Source organism: Falco peregrinus, chromosome 1, assembly GCF_023634155.1.
Source record: "Falco peregrinus isolate bFalPer1 chromosome 1, bFalPer1.pri, whole genome shotgun sequence".
NCBI classification, from domain to species: domain Eukaryota; kingdom Metazoa; phylum Chordata; class Aves; order Falconiformes; family Falconidae; genus Falco; species Falco peregrinus.
Window position 1 is genome coordinate 115,899,994 of NC_073721.1, and position 15,581 is coordinate 115,915,574.

The 15,581-nt window shown below is 34.0% G+C and overlaps 1 protein-coding gene across 2 annotated transcripts in view; it reads left to right on the forward strand.

The window, feature by feature from the left end:
• Window positions 1-14,411, forward strand: part of FGF7 (fibroblast growth factor 7) — a 29,967-nt gene extending 15,556 nt beyond the window's left edge. For both annotated transcript variants that reach the window (XM_005241459.3, XM_013302446.3), the window contains exons 3-4: window positions 12,838-12,941; window positions 13,334-14,411. In XM_005241459.3, the coding sequence (XP_005241516.1) occupies window positions 12,838-12,941; window positions 13,334-13,528 (299 nt within the window). In that variant the 3' untranslated portion in view covers window positions 13,529-14,411. The remainder of the gene's footprint in view (window positions 1-12,837; window positions 12,942-13,333) is intronic.
• The last annotated feature ends 1,170 nt before the right edge of the window (window positions 14,412-15,581 follow it).

Here is a 15,581-nt window from a genome sequence, read left to right on the forward strand (position 1 = left end):
ATATAATTTGGCTAATCCTATGTTCTGTTAACTGTTCAATACTGTTATCTTTACTCCATGACTTTTTAGATTTTAGCTATGGTCGATAACTTCTCCCCAGAAGATAACATCACACTATTCTATTACAATACACTGGAATTACAAATTACAAAACACTTGAGAAAAGCAAAGCACAGAAAGGCTGTGGACTCTAGAAAATATTTACATGACACTAGTTGTAATAGTTTTCTCACTGACTTCCTGATATTATGCACATGGGCAAAACCAAGTGTATGCATGAATATTTATATCATCACATTCAAAATTGTTAACATCTGATTTCCTCTACATCCTGGCATTTGAAGTCAAAACTGAATCTACTCCCCTCCCCCCCTCCCTCCCCTTCCCTCCCCGGATAATTCAGCTGAACTTAAAATGACAGATTAAAAATCACGCAAATAAATACAAAACTAAAAGAGAAATTTGGCTACAGCTCCCATAGTATATTTGCTCTGGGAACAGCAATTGATTCTGAATCAGAGGAACAGTTGTCTCTGCTGCTGCTGCTGTTTTTCTCAGTTTTGATATGAAATTGTAAAGCTAGAAGACAACTAAAGATTAACTGGATGACATCAACACATTTATAAATATCTGATTAAGTAAACAGAGAGGTTTCAAAGTGCTGCCTGTGTGTCATAGCCAATATTCTATCGATTTCCCTAAAGTCAGGCTTTCATCTCAGACAAAATTTTTAGACTGGTAAAAATCAGTGTGTAAGTAGAAGTAAATTAATGACATTAGGCAAAATTAAGACACAGAATTACTAAGGTATTTGAAAAAAAAACCCACCCAATAAACAGGGGTTGGGTAACTGACATACATTTGGATCCATATACTGAGCAAGACAGGAGAAACATCTGATATAAAAATCCAAATGTATTTATCAGAATTGGATTAAATTATTACATTGCTTTTTATTTTGAGGGTTTTTTAACTTTCTCCTTCTATTAGTTTATATTTCAGTATTTGGTCTAATATACATTTTGAAAGTTCAACTAAACCTAAATTATTTGTCGGCAGCAAACCAGAAGAATTTGAGAGACCCTATCACATAAATATATGTCCAGTAGTGTTTTGAAGGCAGAAAGAGCGAACCAGATGGTTTCTGTCAATTCCCACTCTGTGGTGCAGCAAGGGGTTAGTATGATTTTCTCAGCAGCTTCTTGCATTTTGTACCTTGAAAGGAATTATGTACTGCTCACTTGTGTTCTTGTAGACACTGTAATTGATATATTCGGATGTCTGGCTTTACCTGTTCCTGCACCAAGTAGCAGATCTGATTTGGAAATCTAACTACAACATATTCAGTCGGGTAGCGCTTGCCCTACATTTTACGTAACTACTTAGAGTGGGATGTCTTTCTCTTGCAATAGGAATTGCAGTGTTTATGACTGAAATGCTCCCTTAACTTTGTGAAACAAAATTTTACTGTCCAAAATTTCAAACAATTTGAAACCATTTGCTTCTGTGCCAGAGAATCCTACGTATACATTCAAGCTCTGGAATACTGCAGCCACCTCCTTTTTTATGCATCTGCTTTTCTGAATTTTACTTAGAGAATTCAGTTATTAGCTACATCTGGGAATGTTTTCACTATTAACAACGCATTTTGCTTTATATTTAAACTGATAATACAGTTTTCAGCACCAAGCATGTCATTATGATCATTCTATGACCATTTAATAGCTTTTACTAATGTCTGTCAACAATGTGTAATTCTAAATTATCCTGAAAGAACAGGAAGGCAGTTCTTAGATTCAGTTTGTCCCCAGAATACAGCTCTGCTATTCCTTCTGTCAAGCCTGTTTCAGGGACCAGAAAAGCTGCCCCAGGAATGGCTGGAGACAGTATAATACACAGAACAAAACAACCAGACCTTGAAGGTGAGGGAATACTTCACATAAAAAGGAGCAGGTTCTGTCTTCAACGTGGTTTTGCCCTCTTTAACTGAGCAAGAGCAGCACACAGTGCCATGTTGTATTTGTACCATCTTTGCAATCGCCTGCAGCCAGCTTATACAGGTGATAATCCCTAATACCACATGAAATTGAAGTTCTTCAGAACACAATTCAGGTAATAAAAAGGTATGTGAGTATGCACTCCTGTTTTCCTCAGAAAAACTGAAGAAAAAGTCTTAGATAATCAAAATAGCTGTAGGCACTGAAACTCTAAATTTGGGCAGTTCTACACCACTAAACGGATGTATCTCATTTTGCTGTGAAAAGGTTAATTAGCAGCATTTTACATTTACTTTTGCTATTTTGAAGCTAGATTCTAAAAGTCTACAAAGCTTGAAAAGATCATTTATTCTGGTGAAATTGGCACGAAAGATTTAAATACTAGAAATATCCTTCATCTGAGCTGTAGCGAAAGTATTTGTTGTACAAGTTTAGCTCTAAACTATTAAATCATTTATTTTCTTACTTCTTGGAAACAATTATATTTTGTAAGCAATCATTCCACTCATTTCCCCCATTTTTAATATCAGTAAATTATTAATGCTGTAATAAGAAAGTACTTCTTCAGACTGAGGATTAAGACTTGGATTTTACATGACACTATTAATTCTAAAAAATAATACCATTCTTCATTATAACCATATGTTTAGCTCCAAGGCAATTTTTATTGGAGGGAAATGTAGTTTCCTACAAAAATGATAAATGACTACGTGTAGTATAAAAGGCTGATCAAGAAAATATTTATATGAAATGCACAGTGGAGATCAGCAAAGTGAAGGGTTCAAGTAAGTTTGACGAGAAATTCACAAGTGAATGAGTGCCTGGGGCCTCATGTTATTCAGTCATTACTATTTACTGCTATTCACAAGTCAGACCTTCGAAAGGGAGAAGTTCCATAGTTTTATAATCTACTTCAGTGAAAAATGTCACACCCTTTTGGGTTTGAAGATGAAATCAAGAGAAATATTGGAAAGACAGTGGTCCAAAGTGCTAATGATCCAAAGAGACATACACAGAGGAGAGAAGGCAATTTAGATTCAGAATATCCTAGACCAATTCTTATGGCACTACCATTTTCAATGAAGAACGGATAGAACTGAGGCCAAACAAGTTGTACAATAAGGAAAAATACTCAGAAGTTCTAACCTATTTCTCTTCAGCAGTAGTCCATTGCAATATGGTCATTGAAATCCTCACTATGGTAATTAGTGGAGGTAAGCTTTACTGAGTGTTGTAAACTGCCTGGCACTGCTTTACATTTATTCACGTTGAAAAATAACTAGAAAAGGTATTATGGTTTTTAGTATTTCCCACTGCAGATCAAATGTCGCAAGTTTGTAAGTAAAAAGGAAGGTTCCTTAACATCAATCTGGAAGTTCAAACCAGGCCCTTCTTTTCGTGCTGTGGTACCAGTAATACATATCCACAAGGCCAGAATATACATTTGATGATGCATGCAAATCCATGCAAACACTTTGAAAAACGCACGCTAAAAAGAGTGGAACTCAGCTTACTCCCTCCTTCTCTGTCATAAAGGTAAACACCCGCAAGTCCAAGTACACATGCAAAGAACAGATCTTGTAAGGAAAATAAAAGCATTTGTAAGCAGTCCTTTTCCCCCCCTGTTGTATCATCTCTCTTCTGTTTGGTTCTCATCTTGCGTTTTTTATACTATCTTCACAGAGTTACCAAGTTAGCTTCTATCAAGTTGGTTTCTTTCAGAAACCTTGACATGGCTCAAATTTCAATTGTTTATTGCAAATTTGTTCTATCTAGCAATGCATGTATTAATCAGTTTGTAGGATTGGCAAAAAGTCTAGAAACTTATGGATAATTTAATGTCAAGTAAGGAATCTTTCAAATGATCAATAAAGGAAAATCTACTGAAGTACAAAAAATACTTTGATAGACTTCCATTTCGCAATTATTTGATTTTTTTTAATACAGCAGTTTTTGTGCCCAATGAATTGCAGAAAAGTAATAAACATTGGCTACTTATACTTGATCAAACATGTTCTGCACACAGACGCTACTTGAGGATGCTTGAATGATATGCTATATTAAGCCCTCAAGGAATATTTCTCTATCATTATTCATGTTTCCTCAGACAGCTACAGTTTTTCCTGCTTGGAAATTACACATGGGACAAAACCAGGAGTTTTGAGTGCTTTGAATATTTGTCCATGACATCCAGATGTCTGGCACCTCACTGAAGCAGTAGCTTCAACTGTTCTACTGAAAATCCTTGACAGATCCATTGTTTATGTGCAGATCACTTTTACAGTCATATTCTATCTACAGTGCTTCAGATAGTCTACACATGCACAGCAAATGCACGCATGAATACAGCACAAAGCATCTAAATAAAAGCTTTTTTAGCTTTTCATATTGGCCCACGCTGTAAAGAACAACGTATTTTATACACGATTATGCCGTAAATCCAAATTCTGGGTATCGCAAAGAAAAGCAAATATATGACAGTTAAAAAAAGAAAGTGATAGCGAATGTAGGTACCAGTTTGTTTTCTGTTACTGTAACTGATTATTTATTAAAATCATATACATAGACAGAAAATTCCTGGGGTGGAGACAATCTCATTTTTACTTTGAAAACGATTGTAACATAGACTTGTATATGTATTTCTGCTTACAAAGCTTATGAACATAAGTTCTATGATGTACCATCTGGGAAACACTTTCACTCTGGCTAAGGACAGTACAAAATACAAATGCAAATTCTACTTTCTGTCTACTGTAATTTAATAACAAGGAAGGGTAAAAAAAGAATTAAATCATATTACAGTATCTCTTAAATTAATACCTTTATTGGCAGTAGATTTTTTACCATTAGATTTTATATTTGAGAGAGAAGGACCACACAAATTGCTCTGCCTAAAAATGAATTTTAAGATGCATCCATTAAAAAAATATTACTAAGAATCAAAATAACAAGCACAAACAAATAGTTCACCATATACACGCTATTTTTTAAAAGAGAGAGAAATGGGTAATGTTTCCTGAAACCAATGACTTACAAAACTATCCAATGAAAGTATTCATTTCCTTTCACAAAGCAAATACTGATAGACTCTGGATAAGCATTTCCAGTGTAATAAGACAGCTCATGAATGTATTTGCTGTGCTGGCTCACCAAATGCACACATGCACTGATAACACCATGAGTTCTCCAATATTACTGTAGGATTGACCTTTGTGATTTATATTTTCTTGCTTTAAGACGCACAAACATTAACTTGTTAAATCCCAGAACAAAACCCCAATTATATGGAATACCATTAAACTACTGTCTTATAAACAACAACAAGGACATTTTTCTTGGCCACAGATCACCTGAATTCATAAATATGTGCTCCAAATTTAATCAATTAGAAACACAAGTTAGTGAAATTTAGAAGTTTCATTTTGTTTTGACTTACTCTCCATCCAAATTTTTTCTGCCCTCTCTTTCCCTATTTGAGATTCCACATACTTTACCTTAAGACAATCCTGCCTAAGAAAGGGTGTTTCACAAATCTACTCCTTACAAGTGCTTAACTGTCAGTGCCAGCCTCCCTACCCCTAAAAATCAGCAACAGGCTCTTTTTTTTCAATTTCAGTGCACAGAGAGACCTCAGGAATTAAAGTGCTGTAAATATCATACAACATTTGGTATTTTATTTAATTAGCATATTTTACATAATAAACATAAACATTAGCATATTTTAAAAATCAGTACTAGTTATATTGTCTGTTAGCTATTATTTTTAAAGGAAATAAGAATGTAAAATAACAGCTAGCTTCTGGACATTTGCTTTTGTTCTTCTTTCCTTAAAACCCACACTTTTGCTTTTCTTCTTTTTCCCTTCTCTCCAGCATTTAGAAGACTACAGAAGTCTTCTTAGCAATTTCTATGTTACCCTTAGACATTTTCTCATAACATACCTGAAAGAACCGAAAAATACTGGGATGAAATTGCTGCTGGCCTTGCTGAAAAATGTAATGGATGCCAAAATGTGTCTTTGAATTGATGTCTACAGAAACTCTGATACTAACAAATCAAGGAGCAGTGACCAGAAACATTATGTGACCAGAAACATTACGTGACAGATATTGGGGGGACATGGGCAACATGTGAAATGTTTGGAGAAAGAGCCAGCTGATGAGGGACTGAACACAACGTGTACTTGAAAATCTCTTACGAAGTCTTCCTTAGCAGCCCTATCACCCGACATATTAGGGCAGTTCCCTAGCGTGTGAAAATACCTAACTCAGGGGTTTAGCTCTCTCTTCTCTTCCAAAGACATACTGGACAGGTTGTTACCACCTGCTGGATCTTCAGTAATGAGCTGCACTTACTGCTTTCCTCTCAGGAGCAAGGATTACAATTGCTCTTTCAGCCTCTTGGCTGAAAAATGATTAAAGACAAAATGCCCTGATTTTGCTGAATCACAAGACTCTCACTACCTTGCTATAGACAGGATATTGTTATGTGAAGATATTATAGGCAAACAGAAAAAACCCTCTGCCTTTTCAGCTATGGCTGTGCAGAATTAGAAATTAGTTTGAATTATATTAAACTAATATTAAAAATTTATTATAATGTAATAATAATATATTAAAATAGATTATACTGTAAACAGATTGTGTAGCAATAAAAGCAAAGATATTTTAAAACAAAATGACGGTATTATTGTGTTGTAGAAGCAAAAGAAAAGTTTAACAGATAATACTAATGTGAAAATATTAATTAAATCAGAAAAAGGATACTTAACATCAGTGATTAAAAACAAAATTATCAAATACCACTTGTGAGGAAAGAATTATCTCACAAAAGACTATTCAAGTTGGCTAAATGACAATTTTTTCTATGTAAATTTCCAGCTGAGGTACTGTCCTGTTTTCCAGGTCATAGTCATGGAGTAAGTCCAGACATAAAAGTGTCTACTTGTAAAGTACTGAGCGATCGTCATTCAGACCAGAATGCTAGGAAACTTACCTCTTTTATAATGTAAATTGTCTCCAAAAGCTGAAATATATTACATCCACTAGAACTGTTGTGTCAAGTTAAAGGGTTGTTTTGCTTCTTTGTATTTTTTCTACTGGACTTTATATCAACTGTCCGTTATTTGCACCAAGTGGTTAAAAAGACATAGTTGTCATCTTCTAAAGAGAAACTATAGCCCCTCTCAGTTGTCTTTTACGTACACCAGACAGAATTTCAGCTCTGTAGGAAACTTCATTCACTACAGGAATTTTAAGCTACATTTGATACACTGACCATGCAACCATATAAAATTGTTTCGAATTTCATGTTGATTTTATAGAAATTACAGTTGTTTTCAATTTTGTATGCCCATTTTCAGGGTTTGTTTTTTTTCTCTTTCTGGCTTTAATCTGATTTTGTTCCCAGTTACTTTGTGGTATATTCAAGTCCCTCTTCTGAAATTTTATGTGGATGCATTAGATAAAGTAACTGAAAAACAGAGTTTACATTTTCATTTTTAAACAAAGGATGTTTAAGACCTCGTTGAAGTTTGGCTGCCTGAACTTCTCATTGGCAGCATCTTATCAGTTTAAGCATGTCTTTAAAGTTATTTTGGTTATTAAAGTATTGAAAGAGTATTTAAATGAAAAAATCTACATATAACAATCTTCTCTATCCCATCCTAGCTGGGTAACTTTTGCCTTTTCATTAATAGAGATTGAAAGGATTAGAACGTTTTACTTCAAAAGGAAGCACATAAGAATGGACCTGCTAATATTACACAAGGACTTTCTGACTGTAGATTTTAGTTCTTTATAATTTCTCTGAAGTATCTGGTGCTACTTAAAGTAACACTTAGAAACTGGCACAGACAAATCTCACACCTGTGCCTGTTCAGCATTTGTCTGTATTTCTGTGTGTGTTTTTTTCTGGAAAGGTATTAGCTTACTACGCCTCTCCTGCCTCACTGAAGGAACTACCTTAGGGATAAAACCTTGGCTTTACTGAGTTAGCTGAAATCTTACTATTCACTTTAATGAGGACAGAATTTTTGCTTTTATGTATAAAATGACCTAAAACCACAATTCAACATAGTAGGTTTACTTCTATTACCATTTTTCTATGGATATAGAGATTTACCTCTTTCCAGTGAACCAGCTAACAAAACTTAGCAGGAACACTGAAACTCAGCCACACTTAGGTTCACAGTAGAGAAGCAATGAAACTAGCACATTTTAATTCAGTTCATGTCTTAAGGGCAGTCAAAAATTGTATACCCGAAAAGACACTCTTCCAGTTTTCATGAGTTTTGCTTAAGTCATCTTATCATCCTTATAAAGCTAATCTTTAGACTACATTACTGTTTTGTTGTTGGTTTTCATATCATCAATTACTCAGACACAAAGCCCTTCCTTCATTTGTAGAAAAATGAGATTATTGCATTACTTTCCAGTACACCAAATGTTGCTCCTGGCTAGTATTATTAAAGACATTGCAATGATGCAGAATTCCAAAATGAAAGAAAAGAGAAAAAAGAAGAGTTGTTTTTTTTAAAAAAACCAGCAAACTAAAAAGATCACATTCACAGACTTGGCTGAATGGAACAGTCACAACTGTATACCATACCAGATACACTAAGAGCATAAGGAAAACCGTATCAGCTCAGATCCAAATGTAATTTAGCCCAGCATCCTGTTGGCAAGAATTGCCAGTAGCAGATCGTTACAGAAAGCACAAAAGAAACAGGAAATACCTGCAGTTGGCCAAAATTCTGGTTGAACAGTTTTATTACCTCTTGACACCTACTGATGGATTACGTTCCCAACTGCAACACCACATCCTACTGTCTATTTACCATTATGAAATTGCTTTTACAGAGATCGAGTACCAGGAACACATACAAAATACAGACAGACCAATATGAATAGCATGGCATATAGTGCAATATAGTGTGATATCTTGACTTAATAGAGATACTGAAAGGAAATGAAACAAAGAGGGAAAAATACAACTTACTTTCTGTATTTTATGGATTTATTATTTTATTATTTGGTATATCCTTTTGGAATTTCTTGCTTTTGTGCTATAATTGTGATGCAATATAAAAGTTAATTTTTCTATTTAAATATAAGATATAAAATGATGACTAGAAGAGACAGTGATTTCCATAATCTACATGTGTCTTTAGCCTCAGAGTTTGTGCTGAGTGCTTATATATCAAGTGGAGATTAAAAACCAGTAAAGTACTTAAAATGTTTTCACAGTGACATTATAAGTGTTAAAGATTCCATTAACTAGTTTGTCCAAGAACTTGTGCTTTGAGAATTATGCAGCACCTAATAGATGTGCAGGAAAAAGCTATTCAACTCAGAAATCTTCTATGTTCAGAAGCACCTTGTAAAACAGATAAAGGACTGAAATCTGTCTGTATTGAGTATTACTCAAAAATCATTCTTCCTGCTCTGTGAGAGACTTCTGATATTGGATAGTGAATTTAAGCATGTGATACAACTGCAATGCTGACACTGATAAACTAATAAACTTCCAATGTACAACTTCTGAACCTTAACAGTCTCTTTCCATAGTTTCTGTACATAAAGAAAGAAATTTCAAATTCATGTATGTACACGGCATTGTGTAATTAAGAAGTGAGTTGCATACAAAAGACTATATACGGAAAGATCATAAATCAAATTCTCTGCTAAAATCAGCTACCGCGGTTAACTACACAGTGGAGTCTTTTCCCAGTTTGCTAAAATTGTGTTTCCATTTCCTATATAATTTACTTAATTTAAAGAAAAAATTGATGAATTGCAGCAATACTACATTTCTGAAATGAACAGAAGTATTAATGAGGCACAGCCTGCAGAAGAAACAGAAGCTTACAGTATGTTGTCTTCTTAAGAAACTTGTGTCGTACACCTTAAAACAGAGAGAGGAACCCACTGATGAATCACTTGCACACCAAATAAAAAAGTGCATGTGAGATGCCGCCTCAGAGACCTAAATCACATAAATGCTTTGCTGAAAAGGGGAAAATTCATGTTTTGTTTCTGCTTTGGGAATACATTAAGACACATCAGAACAGATGAGGCATGATCTAGAACTGGTAACAGAGAAAAAAGCACATGCAGTTTATGACAGGCCATTTAATTCTGAGATAGACATGTTCTGAGCAAAGAATCAAGAATACACAAGCACTCTTTCCACCAAACTTTCTGTTGGTCTTTTTTCTTTCTCTTTGACACTGCTATTACTACAACATTTTTCATAGCTGTTGGGGAGGGAGTTCATGTGGTTTTCCCTCTAAACTTTAAGGAGAAAGGCACAGACAGAGCATCTTTAGAAAAGTGTTATTCAAAGACCTACAATATTCTTTTAATTTCACATCACCTCGAGTCAGGGTGTCAAATATTATTTATGTGAGAGCTAGCCCTAATTTCGGGAGTACATAACTGCTTAAAATTGTAAAAAGCACATTATAATATACAAACAGAACTGAATATGCATAACAAGTTATTAATCTCAAATTGTCTGTCTTTAATTAAAATGAATTGCTTTTTATACACAATGGCATTTTAACAAAGATGAAAAACCATGTAAAGACCTGAATACAATAAATCTATTACATGTAGTGCCCTTGTAAATTATAAGTAGAATATAACTTTGATAACATTTAATTTTGTCATTCAGATTTGTTATACAGGAGGCTTATAAAATATATTTGCATCCCCCATTTCTGTCCTATAACAAATTCTATATGGATAGTGAAAAGTTTCCACATAATTAAGTTAGTATGAATGTCACCATCTACCTCAGAAAAAAAACAGGCTAAAAAATAATTCAAAATTTCTAATAGTACTATTGCCTTGGACAAAACCTTTTGGCATTTCCTTTTTAAAAGTAGTAGTATTTCTTACTACTGTAACTTCAGCCAACATCAGCTTACTCAAGGAAATCTTAATTCCTATTGTTTTAAAAAGTAATTTTGAACCTTTCCTTTTTTTAATTCTGTATAAATAGAAAGCTCAAACACAGATTTACAAAAAACCTTCTGCTTAAGTTAATGGCCAGCACAGGCAAAAGAACAAATGGATATAAGCTGTCGCTGAAAAAATGCAGATTGCAAATTATTACAGACTCTCTAGCCATTAAAATAAATCAAACTCTGGAACAGCCTTCGGCGGAAACACTGGGGGCAAAGAAATAACAACTCCAATTTAGTATTGGCAAAGTTTATAAAAAGAGAATTATCTGATGCAATTCCCAGGCTAGCAGAGCACTGGACTTGATGACCCAGAGATCCCTTCCACTGTTATGTTCTTTGTTTGGCTAGATGCAGATGTTCATCTGTTTTTCAGCCTCACTGTGGTTTTTCTAAAGTGAAATTTAAATGAAAGTTAATACAATTTTTCTAAGTTTCGGTTAGAAATTACCCTTTGCAGGAAGAGTTGCTAGGCCTGTAGCAGCATGAAACTTGTCAAAGAATTCTAAAAGCTTTACTTAAAACTGGCTTAGCATTACAGAGAAGTACGAAGTATATGTTCAGAGATTAATGCCCAGCAGGACACACACCATGAGAAGAGGTAACAGATTCACTGGTAAATCTAGCCAGTAACATCAAGGAGGAAAGAAAAACAGAACAGTAGAGAAAGTAAAGGACATCAGGATATAAAAAAAGTATAGGGAAGAAAAAATATCATAGATGTGTAATGCCTTTTTCAAATAAACCTAATTAGTGAAAAAATATTATGATGTGTGGTGGCTGTGAAGAGTCAATACGAACTTGAAAGAGGAAAACAGGAACTGTTTTGTTCATCAAGAGGAAGGTCATCTTCCAGGTGACAATCTAACACAAGCCTCTGTCCCCCACCTTCACTTGTCTCCCCTCTGCCTAGCTATTGACATTTGCCTAGAGTTGGCTGCCTTTGAAAGACCCCGTTTAGGAGAACAAGTCACAATACAGATGCTGCCGTACACAGTTATGTAGGTGACTCAATACGGAAGAAAACAGCTCAAACTCAGAAATATAACTGTAACCTATTGCTTAAAACAACAATACTACTACTTCAGCTTGAAACCAACCTGGTGTTCCTTAATAACTTGCATCATCCTCTTGCCTTTGTTCAGTATGTTGGTTTTTTTAACATAAGAATATTTTTTATGTTGCAGGTAACTTAACTGTATCATAGTGTATTAAAAGCTATTGCAGATACAATTCAGCAAGAAGAAAATAATTTTATAGAAAAAAATGCTACAAGTTTTCTGTTTTTGAATAGATAAGTTCTCAGTGCAGCTTTTAATGATTTTCGAGTACACACATCTTTGCAGCTCCGATCAGTCATAAAAGCACACCAGGGTCAAGCAAATACTTTATCTTATTTAAGACACTGTGGTCTGTTTTCTATCACTCACAAGTTCTAAGGTTTACACTCTTTCAAGGAGATGATACTGCTACACAAGTCTTCAAAATAAAGGCTTTACACAAATTCTGTGAATCTTGATGGCTATGTACATAATTCTTCCAAATGAAACCCTGAGCCTGGTAAATTCTAAGATATGCTGATTCTTTGAAATAGAAAAAATACTTATATTAACATCACAGCTTCAGTATATACTTAAAAATTACCACCATACAATTTTTAAGTGGCGGTGTGCAGACATTGATCACATAGAGATGACTGTTGAAGTCTAGCCCTTTCTTCACATGAATACATATTTTTTCTGTTTTCTAAGAACGATTGCTGCAGATTTTCCATAAACTCAGAAGTATTACAGAATATTTATTCAACTAAACCTTTTAAGTTGACTGGAGAAAACCCAACCATTTTACAACCCTTACTCTGTGCCTTTGCAGGTATTTTAGAAATCCGAACAGTGGCAGTTGGAATAGTGGCAATCAAAGGAGTGGAAAGTGAATATTTTCTGGCAATGAACAAGTCAGGAAGGCTCTATGGAAAGGTATGGATGCAAACTTCTCTTGTGTGTATCATGTACAATCTTAAAGATATGTGTTTTTAGATGGAGCATCTGTATAGTTTTTATAAAATAGATTCCTAACAAACTAAAATGTATCCTGTACTTATTCCATACATGCCATACTAGACTTTCGTGTCCATTTAATAAATTCAGTGATTAGAACTTATGTACTTTCTAAAAATGTGGAATACTAAGGGGGAATAGACAAAGCTCAAATATTCAATACTCACATTTCAGAAGTCTGGTTTATTTATTTCAGAGATTAATAATATGAGGGGTTTATAATGCATATTCTTCTCTCATCTTCCCTCATCTAAGTATTTGAAAAAACACTTGTACTTAATTTAGTCTATTTTATTATTTACTCTCAACAGAAAGTATGCAATGAGGACTGCAACTTCATAGAACTGATTGAAGAAAACCATTATAATACATATGCTTCTGCAAAATGGACACACAAAGGAAAGGAGATGTTTGTTACATTAAACCACAAAGGGGTCCCCATGAAAGGTAAAAAAACAAAGAAAGAACATAGAGCATCCCACTTTCTTCCTCTGGCAATATCCTAATCACGAATGATCTATAAAGAACTAGTTCCAGCAGGAAGATTATTTTTAAGACGACTGTTTGACAAGATATCAAGAGAGGCTGGAATACTACTGAGAAACTGAACAAGCTGGACTTGCGCATTTATGTTTATTTTTAAGAGACTACATGAAAAAATTTGAAAATATACACAAAACCAGATTTACTAACTAAAAGTTGTAAAAAATTCTAAAGAGTTGTACAATCATTATCTTAGTCATTGTAACTGGGTAGTTTCTTAAATTAATTTACCCTGAAGAATAAGTCATTACTTGATTATCTGATAATATTTTATTTAAAAAATCCTATCTGCTTCTTAAATATGGCTGCTATAATAATAATAAGCAGATGATAATGTTGTGTAAAATATGTCAGACTTTAAGGCTGCTGGAATGAGTTGTCAGATTATCAAGTCATTAGTAAATGTGGAGGCTGAGCAGTATTTTAAATACTTCCCCCAAGAAACTGATATCCTATACGTAAACTATATGATCAGAAAAAAAGTATAATCTTGTAAATGTTTATTGTTGTATTCAGATAAAAGAGTTAGTTTGGAAAAATTAAGTTTACTCTAACACAAAATGTTCCTATCTATTAATGAAACAAATACCAAATGCTGCTCTAAAAGATGTTTCAAATAGTGTATGTAAAATAAGAATAGGAATAAATAATGTACTTCATCTCACTTTTCACAAATTAACATTTTATATAACGATGAAGCAAAATCCAGACATACTAAGGGTTTTTATGTAACATATCCTATCTTTTGTATAATTCCTGTTAGGGCATACAGCTTTCAATGTTGTTTCTCCATCCTTATACATGCTTTTTCTGTTCTTACAGCATTAAACTTTATTTTAAGTTGTATTTGAACTTTATTGTTCTAAGTTATTTAAATGTTATTTATAAAAAAAAATACTTATTAAGCTGCATCTGTTTCATATGCTTTTAATTCTAAAGGAATAACAAAATGGTCTGGCTGAGATGCATGAATTTTTTTTCTGTGACCAGACACAAAGACTAGTACACAACCCTTTTGCCAACATACATTGGATGGCAGACAAAAATGACAGCCTGCAGCAAATCCCACAATGGACATCTCAAAAGAAACAATGCAAAAATGTAAAAAATCTTTGCTACATACTCTTGCTAATTACATTACCAGCATGCACAGAGTTACACCAGGTAAAAGAAGGTAACGGTTCTAGCAGGTACTGGAACTAATCCTTAGATGGTAGAATCTATACTCACAGATACAGAAATATGTAAAAGCCTATATGACTAGTTTGAAACTTCAGCTAAAATCAATGTGACCTGATGAAGAAAAGACATATTAATTTTCTATCTATCAAAGTGTTCAACTAAGCCCTGCACGACTAATGCATGATATCATTTCATTCTGTTCAGTTTGCCTACAAGTTTTCTCAGTACTGGGATAATTGTGTCTAAACAAAGAGCCCCCGAGAATTAGCTACCACAGCTGCTAGATGGCTGAGATGGAGATAAGTTAATTACTAATGGTCTTAAATGCTCTACTTTTCATTACAAATGTCTAGAGTCAACCATTTCCTCCTACATGACACCTTCTTTTTAACAGTACTCACAGAAAATGGCCACAAGTCTCTTTAATAAGTATTCCTTTTTTAAAAAAATATGTGTTTAACAAATACAATTTGGAAATCCTTTATTTTGACTTGCTATTATCAAACATCAAAGTGTAGATATAAATGGGTCTATGCAGAAAAAATTGTAAATACAGGTATACCAGTAACCCTTCACTGAGCTTTTGCTACCTTATCTATTACTCCTTCACTGAACACAATAGACTACTATCAAAGAAATGTTTTTGCTGATAACTGTCTGCATGACTTTCTGTGAATATACAGACACTGAAACAAAGTTCACACTCATGATCAACATTAACATACTCGCAAAGGTTTCTAGGTCTAAACTAGGTTAGTCGAAGATTTGAAATAAAAATTAAAAGAACAAAATCCCATTAAGACTGTTTGGGCTTAAAACCTTTACTGAAGTTTG